General features: G+C 42.3%; 1 protein-coding gene across 1 annotated transcript in view; it reads left to right on the top strand.

Moving 5' to 3' along the window:
- Positions 1-21,155, top strand: part of map2 (microtubule-associated protein 2) — a gene marked incomplete at its 3' end in the record, with an annotated part of 78,877 nt that overhangs the window by 7,877 nt on the left and 49,845 nt on the right. The window contains exon 2 of the mRNA XM_080412247.1: positions 14,178-14,488. Within this exon, the coding sequence (XP_080268373.1) occupies positions 14,245-14,488 (244 nt within the window). The 5' untranslated portion in view covers positions 14,178-14,244. The remainder of the gene's footprint in view (positions 1-14,177; positions 14,489-21,155) is intronic.

Raw genomic sequence — 21,155 nt, 5'->3', positions numbered from 1 at the left:
ATAGAGCCACACGCTTGGTCACAGTCCATCAACGCTGCCTGTGTGTGACATTTTCAGTGTTCAGTTTGACACTTTCATTTCACTTTCCCCCAAAGGGAGCTTTGTCTACTTGAGGATATGTAGAGTGGAACTGTAGGCGGCATTAAGTGATGTGAAGACCAGCTACAGGCGTCTCAGAGTAGACGGAGGAGGCGATCAGAGCATCCCCTCCTCCCATACAGCATATGATGGAGCTCAGCAGGATGTCAGGAAATAAGTTGTATGGAAAGTAGTCCCGCATATAGCCTGACAACTATTCCACAATCTATTCAATTATCTTTTCTCAATTCAATTTTATTAAAGTGTCAAATCACAGCAAGTTGTCTCAAGACACATGTAGAGCAGAGACCCGACATTGTCCCACCCTGAGCAAGCAATTTTGCGACAGTGGCAACGAAAAACGTCAGGCAGACCCAGGCTCTAGGGTGGGCGGCCATCTGCCTCGACCATGTCGGGGGGGGGGGGGGGGAAGAAGAGAGAGAGGGAGAGGGAGACAGAGGAGAGACAGAGAGGGAGATACAAGTAGTAGCAATAACAATAATAGTAAATATAATAGTGTAAGATAGTATATAATAATATAATATAGTACAACAATAATGTTAGATAGTATATTGTGGTATAGTATAAGAATGTTAAGATAATATACAGTATAGTATAATATAGTAGCAATCCACAGTCATGCTCCATGGAGAGGGCCGGTCTGCAGTCACACTCTTGATCTTCAGCTGGGGGTCCGTAATAACGGTCCATGGAACTGCGAAGTGGGAGACACAAAAAAACTCTGGGGAACGGGTCCCCGGATGTCGAGTTAGTGGCAGGCCTTACTGGAGCGTGAGTCCGTACAATGTATATGTAACAGTCTGCCTCACGAGACTATATAGAAAGTATAAAAGACATAGACATTCTGACAAACTCTGCAAGCGCAGAATGGGTTAGCATTTTGGTGGTGGACTGACTGAGTCAGTCAGTCAATCAGTCAGTCGTTTCTAGAGTCCTACAGTATATGTTCCCAGGGTCCACCCTAACCCAATAGGACCCTGGGAATACACTATAGCAGGGGTCTTCAACGTTTTTCAGGCCAAGGACCCCCTAGCTGAGAGAGAGATGAAGCAGAAGCTATATTGTATACAATTGTGTTTCAGATTACTGTAAACCTATACCTCTTTGACAAAAATAGCCGATCTACAAGCTCTCGTTGTGAGCTTGTAGATCTGCTATTTTTGGCTAAAGTTCTCCTCAGAAAAGGGATGCTAGGGTTCAAGTGGCTAATGTAGAAAAAAAAATCATATCACACAAAGATTTGGCGGCCCCCCTGTTGTAACTCTGAGGACCCCCTAGGGTGTCCCGGACCCCCTGTTGAAGACCCCTGCACTAAAGGAATGGCTGAACGCTATTGGGAGACTGTCCATTTTCCACTAGTAATTCTACTGGGCAAAGGCCTGGGATAAACCTTCCACAGTGCCACTTTCAGAGCTGTTTTCTGGTGAGGCTTATACTAGAATTGTTGAAGCAGTCGTTTGTGAGGTTATACTGAATGCCTTGAATCACCACCTCACCCAATTTGTCTGCTGGGTCCGTGACTGACCAGATTTGACCTGACTAGACAGGGTTTGCTAGCAAGGTGGCAGGAAACGCATAACAGGGGAAGAACACAAATACAGAAAGTAGACTGAGCAGGTACAATTCAAAGGATTTATTGAGCACAGCATAATTTTTTTCTACTTTTTTTTTTTACCATGAATAGTCACATTGAGACTCACAATCTCTTTTACAAGGGAGACCTCCTGGCCAAGACAGCAGCATGAAAAAAGTTTCACGTAAAACAAATGTCATGAAATGCTAGCAGAAAAATTCATATACAAACAGACTTTTAAACAATCAAATTAAAGTGACAAAAAGTGATTACAGCTGACTTTGGAAAACATTCAGCTTCGCCAAGAGGTTGCCTAGATTCCTGCCAGTATTGCATCCACAAACGATGGGGCTGTTGAAAGATGTTGAATTCATTAATCAACTGTCAGTTTTCACATCCACGTAAATGAGCTAGAGTTAGCCAAAAGCAAATGTTCATCTGTAGTCCCTGAGCAGGCTGTTAAAAAGTGGTGATATAGCTATCCATACAAAATAAGACATCAGTACAAATCAGTACAAGACAACTAAACATAGTAAAGGAGATGGAACAATTACAGTAAAATATGAGAAATGACACCAGTGACAAATGGAGCTGATAATTATCCATGATTACAAATTTGGATAGCTTTAAGCCCTCTCTTAAGGTTGAATTTGAAGGTCAAATAATTGGTGGTCTCTCTTACTTCCAATTCCAATGATGGGAGGCTCTAACAGAGAAGACTGTTTCACCAAACACACTACGTGTTTGGCTTTATTTAATATGGCCCCTGCATCCTGTGCAGTTAATGTCCATGCACGCAGGCGCTGTTTTTCCTTTCAACACTGCTGCTGTAGTTTTTGTTATTATGGTTGTTCAGGCTTGTAGATGACTGCTGTGCCAGCGATTAGTGCAAGTAGTGTATTTGGTTGTCAGTGTATTATTAGTTTACAAAGCACCTGATTTTGTTGTGAACAGTGCACCACCATCATGGAGGGTGTATATACTGTATTAAAAGACAGCCCCCCCACCCCCTAGCAAAAATCGAACCACCTGGCAATGGGTGGTTGTATAACTGGCATTCACCAGTTCCACAACTGAATGCTCTACATATCCAACTCTGGTCTTTAGACCAGAACATTGGTGTTGGAGAATAATGGTGACATTTAAGCAATTTCTTTTTGTCTTTTTTCTGTTTTCCCCAATTCACTGAACTCCAGTCTCTGGCAGTTAATGAAAATGCGATGGAAACTTGTTTTAAAGACCTTTTTAATTTCTACAGCATTCAAACCCCAGAGTATGATGTACGATTGTCTGGTGTATGCACACTAACACTTGAACCCCAGAATGCCTAATTCTGGGTGATCATTCGCCAATAATAGCTTGTAGATCGTCAATTCGACTGTTCGACATTTGGCGTGCATGGACGGAAAAAAGTGGTTCAAGTGCAGTTGGAACTCAGGTCAATTTTACTAAGAATACAGGGTACCTCGGGCACTCAGGCCATAGAAAGGTTTTGAAAATAAATTACTTTTTGTTTTTAAAAACACAGATTTCCACTTCCCCAGGCACATCCTGCTTTGTGACAAGTGGCAGGTGAAGTGAAGAATCACTTAAAAATGTAACATGTCTCACACAACCCTCTGCTAATGGACTCTATTCAGCTCTCTGGCAGACAGCTTACCTGCTGTCTGGAAACCATGGGAGCTACGCTATGTGGGCCAGAGTGTGTCTGTACTTGTATTACTATGCTTGTGAGGGCCAAAATTAGGCCTATTGTAGCATTTGAGAACCAACGTTATTATAGTGAACAAAAACTAAAATTGAAAAAAAATAATCGTTATCTCAACTAAATAAAAACTAGAATAAATAATGATAACTAACTGAAACTGAATTGTGTGTTTACAAAACTAACTAAAACTAAAAGAAAATTACAAAATTGCCCTTAGTTTTTGTTTATTTATAACAGTTGTTTGTGGACGGTTGGTGGTTCATCTGTAACTGAATACATTTCTAAATGCTATCTTTTGTTTCATTTTTATTACACAATATCACCTTTTCAATCCTGCACCAAATATCCCAAAGTATAAAAATAAGTAAAACGAACACTAAAACTAATAAAAAACTCAAACTAGTAGCATTTTCAAAAGTTAGAGGTTATACTGTAGGTTTAGGGGTTGGGGTTTGAATTTATGCCTCATTTAAAAAAGAAAAATGGCATTAATGAAAATTGCCGTCCTAAAAAGGTTGATACCCTCACAAGTATAGTAAGACAAACGTGAGTGTACGTGCGTGAGTGCGAGACAGAGCTGTCCTGATTCTCCTGGTTTTAACTAGGGGACAGTCTCTATAGCTACAGTATTACTCTGTGACTTTGCCTTGTCGAGTCTCTGTAATGGAAGTCATTTTCCATTTTCTCAATTCAGTTAAAATAATTCACTTTCTTTTTTCTCCCCACCTCTGTGTTCTTGACTGACTGACTGATTGACTGCCACTCAGTTTTTTTTCAGACTCTTTCTGTCTCTGGAGATCTCTCACTGTTTCTGCGTGTCTATTTCTAAGTATAGTTTGTCCTTTTGTCTCTCTTTACGCTCCCCCCTTTTTATCTTCTGCTCTTTGTGTAATTGTACATCGGTTGCATCTTATGACCCACCGCGCTGGCAATGGACCCGGCTGAACCGCCTGCACGCGTAGGCTGCTTTAAGTCGTCTATGACAGTGGCTCTCAAACCTTTTCATGTCAAGGACCCCCAAAATGATATGTATTTGGCTGCGGACCCCCCATCTCAAAAGTATTTTGTGCCAGGGATTTGTTTTAAATTGCAGATCTACTGTACAAGCTCATAGCGAGGCACTCGGTGCTGCGCTATGAGCTTGTATATCTGCTATTTTTTAATAGCCAAAGTATAAAATATGGTTAAAGTGGTTCAAAAGATTGTGACGCTACATTAAGACATTTTACTGGGGACCCCCTGGTACACCCCAACAACCCCTGTGGGGTCCCCGGACCCCACTTTGAGAACCAATGGCATAGTAGACCACATAGTCAACACCCGTCCCCTGTATAGACCAATTTCCTAGTGGGCGGAGACACGGGGAGTGCGGTTGCACGACACGTACATAGCCGAGGGAACTACTTTTGACCAGGGGAGTCACAGAGTAAGTTTCTAGCTTTTATGAGGGCAGAGATAATTCAAAATGAATAAATACTATCCTAAATGGTCACCGTTGACCTTCAGGACTCGAAAGGTTTAACCAAATAAATGTTTATTACCATGCAATATTCCAAATGTGCTCTTGCGCTCTGGGGTGATGGTATAATGAATTCCCTCATGTCAACAACTCGATTTCGGCTGAGGCTCTTCATTTACACAGTCAGGTGGTGATGTACAACGCTAGTTGCTTATGTGCTTTTCTTTGATTTGGGCCCACCAAAGTAATCAGAAATGTGTTTCTGTTGTTGTAAACAACCTGTTCACTCAATGAGGATAGCTTCATGCGCCCAGCGCGTAAAGTAAACACTAAACACTAAACAGGAAACAGCGGACAGATGACAGACGCTGATTTGGGATGATGATAATAAAAACCGATATGTATTTCTAAAATAGGCCTATTTTCTTTCTGTTATTCCACAACCCAGTCCCATTTTTTTATTTATATGAATAATGTGACGTGATAAGGTTATTTTTTTCATTCTTTTTTTTCGTCCATTCTCAACGTCCTCAACCTTCTGCCCGAGGGGGGGGGAGGAGGTGCACCCCCTGCTACCCGTCCATCTACATGCGAGTGTCATAGTCACGTGTTTACTTGTCTGCAACCATACCTTCATTAGCCGCTTTCAACCTGGTGTCCCTATTTTCATAAATGTTCAGTTTTATTTATTTGTTCATTCATCAATAGCAAAAATATCAGATTACTACTAGCTCTAGAACGCATCGCAATGTGACATTTTTTAGAGCTTGTAGATGGGCTATTTTTTAAATGGGGCTTCGTGGTAACTTTTTTGCCACCCTCTAGTATTTTCTGGAATGCCTCCGACTTTGTTGCCAAGTCATTGTGTTTCTGTTGCCTATATGCTTGAGTTCCCTGCTGCTGCAGTCAGCTTGTGGGCGTTGCTTATGTCGTTTTGAGGAAGTGGAGAGCTGAAGCTCCATGGCAGCTTGTCTGGAAGTGATCTATACTGTACCGTACACGTACAGTACAAACTAAACAATGGTTTCTCATTCATTTCACATTTACACAGTTAATTCAAAAGTTTGTTGTAAAACAATGTTTGGGAGCTTCAATGCAGTTTAGGGGCGTCCATAATTGTTTTAGTCCGCGCTGTCAAAGTATGTTACATGTTGGCTCTTATAGTATGTTATATTGCGATTCACCCACAGTAAATACACACAATAAATGTTTTGTGCAGATTTATGTTACTAGAGGTTCGGGCCGTTACGCTGCCCTCACACCTACATCGCACCGCCGTTCCGACCGATATGTCTGAGTCATAGTGTCGGGGGATTTACCAGAGTACCCGATGTACCCGTCTTGTCTGTCTCTTTTGTGCCCATAATATGGAGATATCTGTATCTGTCTGCTTACCTGTGTCCCTTTATGCCCATATATGGAGATCCCTGATGTAATCAGTATGCCCATATATCCGCATGCCCATATATGGGCATATCGGTTGGATCGGCAGTTCCAGTATCCATATATGCCTATATTTTGGACACATCGGCCAGATAGGCGATTCTGGACCAGCACCACATTCCTTCGAGTCCTTGCCGATGCGTGCGGTGAGTTTGAAGTTGGTCGATCCCATTTATGCGCATGACCATAATACGGGCATAACAGTCGGATCTGTGGCTCTGGACAACCGGATCTCCATATGCCTATATATTGGCATATCGGGTTTGTTCATGGTTTATGTCTGAGTCATAGTGACATGCCTATATATGGGCGTATCGGGTTTGTTTATGGTTATGTCTGAGTCATACTGACGTGGCCTGTGGTCCGCCCACCCGCCGGCCGGCCCTCCCATTAGCCAATTTTAATATAGGAGGATATTTACATCATCTTTGCTATATTCATGGAGTTGTATGTTTGTTTTCTTAAAGGCGGGACTATTAATATTGTAGGGACCCCGCTAGAGACCCGGCCATAACTTGCACCATTGTTTGCTTTTACCAAGGAAACTGCAGTATTTTCCTCAGTAATGCACCCTCATTCATCTCATTTACCACCCCAGTGTCTCTGCACACACACCAGGGGAGATGAGACGACAACAGCTGGATGGAGGAATATTCACTTCCACCCGCATCAGTGTTTTTGTCTGCCGGGCTGCATGTCAATGCTGGCACACCCTGGGGAAAAAGATGTGCTGTGTTCTTGAATAAAAGAAGAAGGGATTTCTGTGTTCTTGAAGAGAACAGAGAGAATATGCTATGTTGTGTTATCCTATCATGTCTTCAGCTACTGTCGGAGTCAAAGTTCTCCCTCTGAGACACACACACACACAGTAAAATCCTGAGTGTTAATTTAACTGGTGTACAAATAACACAGGGAAGCTATCAGAACCTTCCCTTTAACATCCAGGACAACGCTCCATATGTACCAGACTCCTCTCCCTTCTGGCTCCCAAACTGTGGAACCAACTCCCCATTGCAGTTAGAAATGCAGACTCACTCCCAATTTGCCGCCGTAATCTGAAGACTCAACTCCTCAGACTCCACCTTAGCCCGTAGCACTTGCCGTTGCACAACGGTAACATTTTAAGTTATGCAAAGGTTAAAATGTAATTTAGATAGCATGTTATTTAGACAGATGCCAGGTTCATTTGTTGATCTGGCATCCTATAGTTTGTATAGTTTCAATATTCCATTTTTGTAATATAATTCTGTTTAGATTGTTGATAGGTTCTTGGTTTACCTATGATCCTAGATTACTCTATGTATTTGACGTATTACCTTGTGTTTACCTTGCTTACTGTATGTCGCTCTGGATTAAGAGCGTCTGCTAAATGCCTAAATTGTCTAAATTGCGCAAATGGAACCGAAATGGACCTGTAAGCTAAGTTTTGGTTCCATTTGTACTTGCTCTGAGTTTCAAATGGATGAATGAACACTGAAGATTTTACTGTATTATCACGCACGCACACGCACGATGAGCAGACAACATTGGAACTGGAACACTATAAAAATGAAGCTGATAAATGGGTACTAAAATAAATGGGTGTATTTTCTGTTTATCAAAGAGCAGGAGAGACTCCTGAACAAGCACTCTATAGCAATGATAACTATCAGAGTATAGTGCTTTTAACACAAACACCAAATTGTATGAAAAGGAGAGGACAGCAGAAGAACGGAAAATAAAGGTGTTAGAGCAGACAGCAGAACACAGGAATGGAGTGTTATCAGGATAAGTGGGAGGGGGGGGGCGGAGCAGAGAGGTTACCAGACAAGATGCTCCCATCCATCCATTGTCCACACAGCATTGTGTCTGCTGGGGGACTGAGTTTGTCTGGCATGGTGATAAGATGGGACTTAAAAGCCCAGGTGACTTGCTATAGACACTAGGTGAGGTGACTTTTGGCACTGGGCCGGTGGCAGTGTGCCACGGTGGCAGCAGTGCACGATGGCTGATAGTTCCACTGCGTGCCAGGGAAGAGATGCTGCCGAGAGGCACGGGACTGTAGACCGGCTGGCAGAGCAGTGTGGGTGCTGCTGCAACAGGCAGAGCTGTGTGTGTGGGGGCGCTGTCTGCTGCAACAGGCAGATGTGACACATTGAAGGGTGATTTATACTCTGTTGCGTGCAGGTGTTGCACAACGACAATGGCAGATCTGACTTATTTTTGCCTTAGTGACTCCTTGCCTTGTGCAGCGTTCTGACTGACTACTTACTGCCTCGTGCTCCCTTATTGTCTTTAATTGGTGTGTGTGTGAGTGGTGCGCTGTGCATCCTGTTTGTGTTAAAGTTGTGTAATTAGTTGCAACTTTGTGTTGTAATCACTTGCAGCTGTTTATGCTTACTCATACAATACATACATGCATGCATACATACATACATACATACATACATACATACATACATACATACATACATACATACATACATACATACATACATACATACATACATACATACATACACACACACAAAGTAGCTTGCACTGCTTTAAAAAAAATCTATAGATGTGGAAAAACTTTTTAGAAATGGTGATAGGGCTAAATAGGGCTTAAAGGTAGGACATTCATTTTCACTTTTTTTTTTTTTTTAATGTTTTTTGGAGGGTTTTATGACCCCCAAAAACTGAACTTTGAACATTCAGTGGATTTTCTGTGGTCTGGGGTTTTCTGAATAATTAGGCTGAAAAGTAATCTGTGATTGGCCCCTGGACTTTGATGTCACAGTCCATTAATCCCGCCCCCTCTCCTCTACGCCCCTCCCCTATCCATTCCTTTGGGGGGGCGGAGCAGAGGCGATGATTGACAGTCAAAATCCCTCATCAGCGACACCCGCAGGCAAAGATTTTTTTTTCATTGCAGTTGAAAAGGCTTTATATATCAGAGAGAAAAAATCCTGCCATGGATCACTGGAGTGGATTTTTCAGTTAAAACTTTTAATACATGTTTGAAGGACCATGATAAATACTTTTAATGTGTTGTAAAGCTGAATGTCATGAAACCTTTAAAGTGGTTAATGTATAATACATTTGTGTAAGCCGGGGTCCTGTGGAGACACCAACATTTCTCTGTTGGGTGTCGAACTAAAAAAGTTCAGGAAACGCACTGTTTTTCACGCAACACGCCTGCCTGCCTCCACGTCATCACCGTATACCGTGCAGCCTCTGGCGTTGTTCCAGGAACACGGCCCCCTCAGCGAGGTGACGTGAGGACGCTTCCTTTCTCCTCATGCCATCTCTTTTATATCCCCTAGCCTGGCAACCAGCTGGCCACGGAACTTCACATGGCTGGATAACAGCCACACATCTCAAAGTGACCTTCACAGACATCACAGACGGCACAGAGAGGGGGAAAGAGAGAGGATAGGAATGGTGATGAGTCTTGCAGTCTGATCTCTGTGTTTTACGACTCTGTTAAGCACGATTTATACTTATATGGCACGCCCAGTGTCACGTGCGGGGAATATGGCCGATCTACAAGCTCACGGCGCGTCTCATATAAATCAGGCTTTAACCCATTAAGACCGGGAAAGCAACAACTTTAACCATTATTTTATACTTTGGCGATTCAAAAATAGCAGAGTGCCGCGCTAAGAGCTTGTAGATCTGCTATTTTTGAAAAATCATAATTTTCATGATGTGCAAATTAAATATGAATATATATATTTTTTAAAGCGAACATTTGTAACTCAAATCTTTGCTTCTGGGGGTCCCTGGAACTAAATATTTTGAGATGGGGGTCTGTGGCCAAATACATATAATTTTGGGGGTGCTTGACATGAAAAAGTTTGAGAACCACTGATATTATAGCAACATAAGTGTTTCAGAAAACTGTTAGGATCTAGAAGACACTTGTAGAATCGGATCCTCAAGTCTTAGTGGGTTAATATCAGAAGTGCTGGCTGATGATGGAGGCTGGTAGTGGTGGGAGACAGAGGTGGGATGGGTGAGAGTCGTGTGGGAGGGGCAGAGCTGTTGTCTTTTGACAGTGCATTAGCCACTGGAATTTACTGCTTGTTGTGTGTTTTTAGAAGGCCATAGAGAATCTTTTTTGACACTGTGCGGTATCATTTTGACCTCCTCCTTTGCAGAGTCATTGTAATGGCTCCGCTTACATTTCATAGCTGTCGTGGGCAAGCCTTGTGTCTCTGTATTTATATATTTATAAATATATATATATATATATTTTTTTTCTTTTCTTTTTCACAAATGAATGCCCTGTTTGGCCCGCTCCAATGTAGCCTGACAGCACGTCACGGGTTCGAATCTCGATCCCTTTGCTGTGACACTCCCCATCTCTCTCCCCATTTCCTGTCAACCTACTATCCTATCAATAAAGGCATAAATAAGCCCCCAAAAGAATCTTTAAAAAATAAATAAATGAATGCCCTGTTTTATACTTCGTCGTATGAGAGTGTTGTGCAAAAGTAGCGTAACTAGTCCGTCTACAAGCCCACAACGCTTTGCCATGTGACGCATTGTGAGCTTGAAAATGTTGGAGGCCAGGTCGAGAGTGGTTAAGTTTGTTGTCTGCAGGTTTTTATAGATATATAACCATTGAAACGTATCAATCAATTAGAGCATGTGACTTAAAAAAAGAATAACTACATTCGATCTGTTTGGAACACATGGTTCTTTTTTCAGTTTAGGACATGAAAGGCTTACTGTAATGTACTGTACTGTACTGTACTGTACGTCCAACAGTGATGATTAAACGTCTCTGTCGGGTGGAAACCTCATATGTCCATAACTGCTAGAATAGAATAGAGATGAGTAATAATGATGATGAATAGGTTGTGAATGTATCTGTGCTGTGCTGTGTTGTGTTGTGTTGTGTTCACCATTGTGGAGCACAGCCGGAGTCTGAGTCTCAGGCTCCCATTATTGACTGCTGCTTTTACCAACACATTACTCTGAACTCTCATGGTCTCTACGGGCCGAAGAGGAGACCTGCGGTGACAAATTGCCTCTCCGCACACATTCCATTATGCAGCGCGGCCGGTCGGTCCACACGGTTCGCCTGGCAAATGCCCCAAACTGCGGCACAATCACCAACCCTCGAAAACCATCAATTCCCCATAACCCATTAAGACCTGAGGACAATTCTAATCAAATTATTCTAAATCCTAACACAATATACTTTGGCTATAAAAAAAATAGCAGATCTACAGCTCATAGCACAACATTTGTGCAAATCTTTTTTTTTAATTTGAAAGAAAACGTGTTTAACTCAAATCTTTTCTTCTGGGGGTCACAAAATATGAGATGGGGGTCCGCAGCCAAATATGTATCATTTTGGGGGTCCTTCACATGAAAAACTTCAGACATGGACAGTACAGCAGCTACAAGCTCACAATGTGTCATGTGGAGCTTGTAGATCGGCTATTTCGGAAATATTTTAAAAAGGTTAAAAACCGGGACACGTGGGCTGCATAATTGTCAACGTCCCAAAGTCACCAGAAAAGTCAAAAGTCTGGCTCTAAATGAAATCCCACATAGCAAGAAGGACGGAGGGAAGGAGCGAGACAGAGACAAAGGACAAGAAAGTGAAATGGAAGACCACAGAGAGGGGGAAAAAATACCCATTAAAGGGATAGTTCACCCAAAAAATGACTTATTTTCTATCAATTACACACCCCATGAAGCCTTGAATTCATGGAGCCTTTTTGTTTTTGTCGCATTCCTAAGCCAATAATTTGATCACCAGCGGAGTCTCCAGTAGGAGACTCAATGGAGACCCTTTCAGTCTCCTACCAGAGCTCCGCCGGTCATCAAATTATTGGCTTCGGAATGCGACAAAAACGAAAAAATCTCAATGAGAATCCTCCGGTGTTGAATGGCATAAATGTTTTCTCGGCATTGAGCTTGTGGTCCATCTTCCTGCACTCCATCCCTTACTGCCAGTAGTTGCCGTCCTTTCTCTGCTGTGTCCGACACTGTCACAGCAATGTCGTCTGCATAGCCGAGGTCGGTGATCGTAACGGGTCGCTAACTTTAACCATTAACTAGAAATTCAGTTGCCAGTGCTGACAAATCTACCCGTAATGGGTCAATTTGGTCATTTAGCTGGGGACACCCTCAAGGACCCCTGGGGGTCGAACCCCGAACCCCCACGCTGAGAACCACTGCTCTACAACGGGTGAGAGTTATTGTGTGAGAATGCAATAACATTAATTTAAACACTGACCTATATAACATGCATTGCTATTTTATCTGCTGACAAATCTTGCATACTGTACGTTGCAGAGCTAGAAGAGAGCAAAACGAATGACTTGCTACAGTATGTTGTGTGTTGCTGATAACGGGGCCAACGGTGGCTCACATTTTATCACATCCATATACTGTAGCTTTTTTGCCTATATCCGATTTTCCGATATTGTCTAAGTCTTGATTCAGATATCAACCGATATACAGTAGGTGCAGCTTTTTGCACCAAAACTAATTGTCAGGTAACAACATCACATGTCTCCTGTTGAAGAATTAACACATTATGCCAAATAAATGTTATTGTGTTGCCCCACTGGATTCATAAATGCAACAAGGCTAAATAAAAACCGATACCGATATTTTCCGATGTTACATTTTATCGGCCGATAATATTGGGGGGGGGGGGGCAATACTATCGGACATCTCTAGTAGATTTCTTTCCTTCCACTGTTCCTTCGTTACTTCATTCTTCATCTTTGTCTATTTTTTCCTCCAACCTCTCTCTCTCTCTGTCTCTCTTTCTCTCTCTCTCTCTCTCTCTCTCTCTCACGGTTGAGTGAGAAAGATTCTAGGCCTGTTCTGTGCATTTTTAAGTCATTTCGGTTTCCAGCAGGGCCTGTGGCAGTCACACACACACACACACACACACACACACACACACACACACACACACCACACAAATCAATAGAATTTCATCCATCAGCTGTCAGCCGCCTTCGAGCCGGCGTGCACCAAAGGACTATAATGTTGCTGTCGGGCAGAAACCTCTTATCTTCATAATATTCTAACTTTTTGTGGCTGTGGTGACATTTGGCCTTCACAAGTATAATACATGAATACAAGTATATGCACACACACTCACACAAACACACACACACACACACACACACACACACACACACACACACACACACAGACGCACACCCACACTTACTGTAGAATTGCAAGCTTGAGGTAGCTCCGGTGGGGATTATGGGTGACAAAAAGAGATTTGTGAATGTGACTGATGCACTGTGGCCATCTCCTCTGCTCTCTGTAAAGAGTGATGAGCCATTCGTGACAATAGCGAGAGACATACTTTACTGTAGCGACCAATGCAGGATACCGCAGAGCGAGAGCTCAAAGGTCATACTGTAGGTTCAAAGGTCATAATTAGAGCTCGACCAAAGATATAAAATTATTAAAGATCCCAATTGGAGCCACTAGAGGCGAAATGGTACACAAATCCTACAAATGGTTTCCTGGTCGGTGCCGCCGTCTGTGGAAAAAGAAGAGTGCGTTGAGCTGTCAGAACCTACAATGACATATAAAAAAAACACTGTTTTGCCTGATTCACTGCCTTTTTTGCTATTATTTTAACGTTGTTTTATGCTTTTGCTTTTCTTTTTTTCTTTATTAAATTATTTGTACTTTTTCTGTAAAGCACTTTGAGCTGCATTTCATGTCATGGAAGTGCTATACAAATAAAGTTTATTATTATTATTATGAGTCTGCAGCCTTTTATTCATTTTTAGACTTATGCACAAAGGGTCAGCAGCACCTCAGCAATACCGGTGTGTGCCCTTCCCCTGTTAGTTTGTACTGTGAATAAATACAGCAATAGAAAAAAAAATTATGAACTCACCTCCACACGTCCCTCCTTCTCTCCCTCCCAGGAAAGGAGAGACAGCAGCAGCCTCGACCACTGTCCCTCCAACCCACCTGCCGCTAGCTCCATCCAGCATGGCAGATGGTCGGCAGCCAGAGGACGGCGCCCCTCGGTGGGACCCGTCAGGTGGGCAGGAGAACCCCTCCTCAGGAGGCCCCCACGGGGCCAACGGCTACTCGTCCTCCTCCGCCTCAGCCTACAGGGCGTGCCAGCCTGCAGGGGGGGTGACCGTGCCCCACGGGGCCGCGCCACCCTACTCCTCTGCCAGGGAGAACGGATTCAACGGGGACTTGGCTGCGGCCCATGCTGTTACAGCAGGTAAGGCTTCTTCAGTGGTGTAAAGTAACGAAGTACGTGTACTCAAGTACTGTCGGTACTGTATGATTTAGAGGTACCTTTACTTTACTGGAGTATTTCCAATTTTCTATGCTTTTATTTCATAGCAATATATACAGGCAAATATTGTACTTTTACTCTTATTACAATTATATGGAAACTTCAGTTACTAGTTACTTTGTAGATTTGGATTATTATTACAAAATATATACAGTAACCACTTCAGCCCTATATGCAATTCGGCCATTTGAAAATAGCTGATCTACAAGCTCACAAATGTTCACCCCTCCCTTCTAGAATATGGACACTGGGGGTTCATGGTTAAGATTGATCATTTCTGGTCAGATTACCTGATGGTATATGGTATAATGATAATGATAATTAATGTATTTGTATAGCACTTTTCTAAATGTTACAAAGTGCTTTACCAAAGCGAAACCGAAAAAGCCCGCTCACCCCGAGTAGCGAGGTTTGCCGTAGGAACGACCAATAGAGCCTATTGTCCATGTTTCATAATAGGACCACGTACAAGCCTCTCTGCTTGGCCTCCAGCATAGAAAAGCCTGTTAAGTTTGTATTGAGATTACATGAAGGTCGTTCTGTACTCAAACTGCGACAGTACTTCATGGTTCAGGGTTCATTATCATCACTTTGCCTTTCAAATGTTGCCGTCCTGTTGTCTCTCTCAGGAAACCTGAAATTTCAACACCCCTAACACATATATTTACATAGTGAAATTGCTGGAGAAAACTATTTCAGAGGTTCATTCACAGCTACTGTATGTTTGAAGCAATAACAAAAGGAATCAATACATTGTGTAGCAATTCCCTTTGGTGGTGCGCGTTTGTTCGTGCTTTCGCAAATGTGATGTGTGCGTGTGAGTGAGAGGTACAGTATTCACTCTGTGTGTCATTAAAGAGCATGCCCACTTTGGCAGATGTTTGGGTTGTGTAGTTACCTTGCCATGATGTAACTCCAAAGGTGGACAAGAAATAAAAAAATATTGCTCCAGTGATTAGGAATTGATGATTCAAAATATGCTCCTCATTGACTCTTACATTGTATGGTAAAACAGCTCTCAAAGTCACTCTTATAGCGCATAAATGAACGCAAACAAAGTTGATTCAGACAATATAGAACATCACCAAACCCAGTATGTTTTTTTTACCGGATTCGGATCTTCCAATAGTAAAATCAACAGGAAGTTAACATTTTTATATAAAAAAAACAGTACTGGGTTTGGTGATGTTCTATATCGTCTGAATCAACTTTGTTTGCGTTCATGTGCTAAAAGAGTGACTTTTGAGAGCTGTTTCAGCGTACAATGTAAGTCAATGAGGAGCATATTTTAAATTATACATTTCTAATCAAGAAAGCAATTATTTTGTACACAACCCAAACCTCTACCAAAGTGGTCTTGGTCCCTTTAAACTTGTCCTTTGTCTTTCCCAATTGAAGTTGTCCCATTCTTTCTTTTGCGCTGCAGGAGGGAGCACTGGCAAAGCCCTCGCTAGAATCACACAGTTATTAGCGCACGTTAATTACGGGGGCTAAAATATCTCTGTTATCACTCCTCATGCCCTTCCTTCCCCTTCTCAGAGCACACAGGCACAATGTTCTGTCACTGCGTACTGTTACCAAGGCAACGGTTCCCCCTGCAATTTCACCCGGCCTTTGTTGGGAGGGCAGCATCTCTTTTGGTGTGTGCTTTGTGCTGCACCCACCGGGCTGCATGGAAGAAAAAGAAACGTTTAGCATTCTGCCACTGAAGCCACATTAACGGTGGTGGAATGTAACTATTAAGTGCATTTACTCAAGTACTGTAGGTAAAGGACGACCTCACCCATGCTATTTTCAACCTATCTTCATATAATTGGTCCCCACTAATGCTCATTATAATATATTTTGGTCTTTGTCTCAGAGGAGGGCTGTGGACAGTTCAGAAAGCCGCCTACCAGTGACATCATCGATGGGCAATCCAAGCTAATGGAAACTGCAGGCTTTCTATTCCTGGAAAGTTGCCATGCTATAATGGAAGCCATTGTTCTCGCGTTAATACAAATACAAAATAAATAAAACGAAATCTTGTTTGAAAAAAACAAGGACGATGTCACTGTATAGGCGGGTTTCTAAAGTGTCCACAGCCCTCCTCTGAGACAGACTGAGTCGATTTTCTTTTAACCATTTTATCATGAGCATTAGTGAGGACCAATTCAATGAAGATAGGTTGAACATGGGTGAAGTCCTCTTTGAGGTACTTTTACTTTCCTTGAGTTCATTTTTCAATATGTTCATACTCCACTATACTATGCATCTCAGAGGCAAATGCTGTACTCTTTACTCCACTGAAGTTATTTGGAAACGTTAGTTACTAGTTACTTTGCAGATTAAATTAATATTACAAAACTAACATTAACCACTTAAGCCCTATTTTATACTATGGCTATTTGAAAATAGCTGATATACAAGCTCTCAACGAGAGAGCTTGTAGATCTTCTATTTTCTAAAAAGGTTTTACATAATTATGTAGAACACTAGACCAGTGCCCATTGGGCACCGGCCTACTCTGGAACGAAGCTGGAAAAGCATGCCCCACCCCACCCAGTTATGCCATACCCATTGCACGTGTTGCGGAGTACCCGTTGTACCCATCTGACTGTGTGCCTTTTATGTCCATATATGGAGAATTCTATATATGTGTGTCTGTGTCCCTTTTATGCCCATATATGGAGTTCTGTGTCAGGCATGGCCAAATATGGAGTCCAGGCCAGGTCTACGACATCAGTGCTATGACGTCATATTGATGACATCAGGGTACACCATATACTCCATTTACTCAAGTACATATTTGAATACCGGCCTTTTATTGGTAAAAAAAGTATTTTTATATTGTGGTATTACTACTTTTACTTAAAGCAAAACAAATCTGAGTATTTTTTCTTCCACCAGCGCACAGGCTTTATGTAAAAAGACAACAAAAAAAACACGGGGCTGTGCCACAATAGCCACATTAACCTCCCATCATCCTCTTACCGTTCCTGTTCTAACTGTAGCTGATGTCAAAGCACTGGCTGTCACTGTCCTTTCTGTGAGTGGTCCGGTGGGTGGGTGGGGGGCTGCCGGGGGGACGATGAGAGAGGTGGCGTTTTCATGGTCGCTCACGGAGCATATCGTTGCTGTCGCGCAGAAACCTCTTATCTCCCATATTTTGTGTTTTTCCTTAAATTAACGCCCTGCATGCTTGATCATACCACAGTGATCATAACACAGTGATCATACCACAGTGTCACACAAAAGCAGCAGATCCGTAAGCTCGGAACGAAGGGCAAAGTGACGCGTTTTGAGCTTTTGATGTTTTTCAATTTGAATCCTTTTCGTTTTAGACATTATTATATGTGTAAATAAAGTGACTAAAGGAGGGTCTAATTTCTCTAAGCACAAACTGACGTGCGATTCACAAACGTGTGTGTAGATCCCTGATATGTGTTTATCGCAGGTGCTCCTCATTTTTGTCTGACAGTCAGAGGCGCGTTCACGTGGAGGAGAATCATTTGCATTGCTACACGCCCCATTTAAGACCATAAAAGGCAACCATTCCTCAAAATGGACAGATCTACAAGCTTACAACGCACCACATGACAACTTGTAGATCAGTGCAAGCGAACATTAATAAAGTAATAGCCAACTCTCGCGTGTAATGAGAATAAGAAGTTTGTTTACAAAGTTTAACCTCACGACCAAAGGCTAATAAAACGTATTATTATTATTACTCTTATTATTATTATAACTATTATTTTAGCCCTTTCTACTGAACATTGCTCACCTTTACCGAGGTAAACAGATGATGCTTCCAGGATGCCCAGCAGGGCATACTGGAAGTGAAACACTGCTATCCGATTATGGACCAGAGCTTATTGATTACTGAGGGGAAATGTGTCTTTTGGATTAATATATGTCCTATGTCAGAATGGGGAATGGATCTGTTCTGGACACAGCTAGATTTCATCCATACTGTATCCTTCCTCCTCAGATGGCAAGACATGCTTTCATGTAATGTGGTCAATAATATTATACATGAATAGCGCGACATTGGAGTTGACATGATGAAAGTCCAATAGGTGAAACTGTGGCCACACGGAAAACACGCTGAGGGATCTAAGCTAATAACTCGGCTCTAACTGCATCAACTGAAAAGAAAAAAAAAACGGTTGAATTTGCATCATGTCTATAATATGCATACAAGCAATAGATTGTTTATATATATTTTAGTTTTATATGTTTTGACAAATGTTGGGCACATACATATTTTATTTGAGGTTCGGCACTATTGTAATTGATTTTGCATGAAGAATAAGTTATTCTAATGACATACGCAAGCTTTGGTCCCATGTAAGTCTGCCTTAGAGCGGACCAACGTCAAAATTCTCGGACAAAAAAAAAAAATGAATCACACTCGAAACTTGGAAAGTTGCATAAATTCCTTTACGTTCAAAATATGGGCGTAAACAGCTTAGTGAATCGGGTGAGGTTTATTGGGGTGAGGGTCAAAAGATCAGTATTCAGTGGTCTAGGTCTTTCATAAATCGGGATAGGTTGAATCGGACCCAAAAATCTGATGTTCAAGGCTGCAGTTTTGACTGGCTGGTCACACGACCTCTGACCTTGAAAATCAGTGGGATGCAAAGACAGCAGGACAGACAGTCAGACTGACAGATGGATGGATGAAGGAACAATGGGAATCGCAGGCAGACAGAGACCCATATATAACTATACTAGAAATATGGTAACTCATCATTATTATTATCATTCAATAGAAAAAAGTGACCATCGAGCGTTTGACCCCGTCCTGCCTGACTAACTTGTATTTAATAACAAGTTACAGGAGTAGATATTCTGATGAAACTGTTTGTTTGTGCATATCAGAAATAGTCTCTTGGAGTAAAACGAAACATAAATCCGATTTTTCAATCTGTGCTCAATTTAAATAAATCATCAGATTCGTCATGGATAGATGACGCGAGCTGGAAACACGTTTGAGAACGCTCAGTGCCATTGACAGAACAAAAGAAAAAAGCACTTATAATACATCAGACTTACATAACGCTTTTCTTAGTACCGAAGGTCAAAATAAACAACTTTATTAGGAGCGAAAAAGTTAAAAGGCTAAAAACATTAAGCTAAAACTAAGAAGCTGAAAGGGAGACAAAGCCCTGTCAACCCAGGTGCGTTTGTTTGTTTTCTTGGGGAAGTCCAGGAGGTTGGCATCACCAGACCTAAGGGAGCGTGGGAGGTCAGAGAGATAGCGGGGAGCCTGGTTATTGAGGGCCTTGTACTGTAGTGTAGGTGGTGATGAGTATTTTGAAATCTACTCTGTGTTTTACTGGGAGCCAGTGAAGGTCGTGGAGGACTGGGGGCATAGTCTCTGGATCGAGTTCTGGTGAGGAGGCGGGCAGCAGAGTTTTGCACATATTGAAGTTTCACTTCTGCCAGTTGCCATAGCCTGCCAACTTGCAGACCGAAACCTTGCTTTCTGCTGCCATAATTTTGCCCTGGCTTCATGAAGCAGATAATAACAACTATACCCACAATAGCTCTTGAAACGGGCCCCGAGATCCTCGAGGCCGCCTCTGTGCGCGTGCATGTCTTTTTTAAGTGCTGGGTGTGTGTGAGCAGCACGCTATGCCATCCTGTTCTATGCAGTCGCAGGTTTGCGTTCTGATCAGTTGTAGGTAGGTGTTCATGTGCATGGATACATGCATGGATACATGCATACAGACATGTACACAGACATGTACACACACACACACACACACACACACACACACACACACACACACACACACACACACACACACACACACACACACACACACACACACACACACACACTCACTTGTTGAAGTGGCTGGCCCATCTTAAGCTTGCGGTATGTATTTTTCAGGTGCACAGACAATAAACCTATAGCCATAGCGTTCTATGTTGATTCAATGCTTCAATGATACTAAGTTTCATGGAAGTTATAAAGTATCAGATACTTTATAACATTTGTCACGACGTGGCACAGCAGGAAGAGCGCAGTAAGTGGCCCATTAGGCCTAACGCGGTGGCAGAAGTGTCCCTCTGCCATTATCAGTGAATGTCAAGTGCTTTCTTTCCAAGCGTGCAGGTGTGGCCTGGACATAACGGCATGCTGTCTTTAAGTTATGGTGGCAGGCGCAACAAAGTGCCTTGAATGTTAAACGCTATATAAGGCAAGAATCCCTATAGTATTCATTAGCAAAACTCACGCACTCACATGCACGCGCACACACAAGCACATGCACGCACACGCACGGCACGCACACATCTGTTGTAACGGCAACAATACACCTGTGATCTACAGTAGTCCACAGTAAAATCGGTACTAATGGAATCAAATGCATCCGCATTACATTTTTTCCAATTATATTTCTGACAAGCTGGAAGTATTCTGAGCATTTCCATACTAAGTTGATATGTTTTCGATGTTTTTGAGAACGACTGCTTTTTTTTAACCCATTTCGACCCGGAACTACATATGTAACTATACCTTTCAATCCGGGAACCCCTTTTGGGGTTGTTGTTGCTATGTACAGTATACAGCAATATATATATTTATTTATTTTCAGAA

Source organism: Gymnoscopelus braueri (assembly GCF_963280865.1).
Source record: "Gymnoscopelus braueri genome assembly, chromosome: 18".
In the NCBI taxonomy this organism is placed as follows: Eukaryota; Metazoa; Chordata; class Actinopteri; order Myctophiformes; family Myctophidae; genus Gymnoscopelus; species Gymnoscopelus braueri.
The sequence above is the reverse complement of the archived record's forward strand: the minus strand, read 5'-3'. Positions and strand labels throughout refer to the sequence as shown.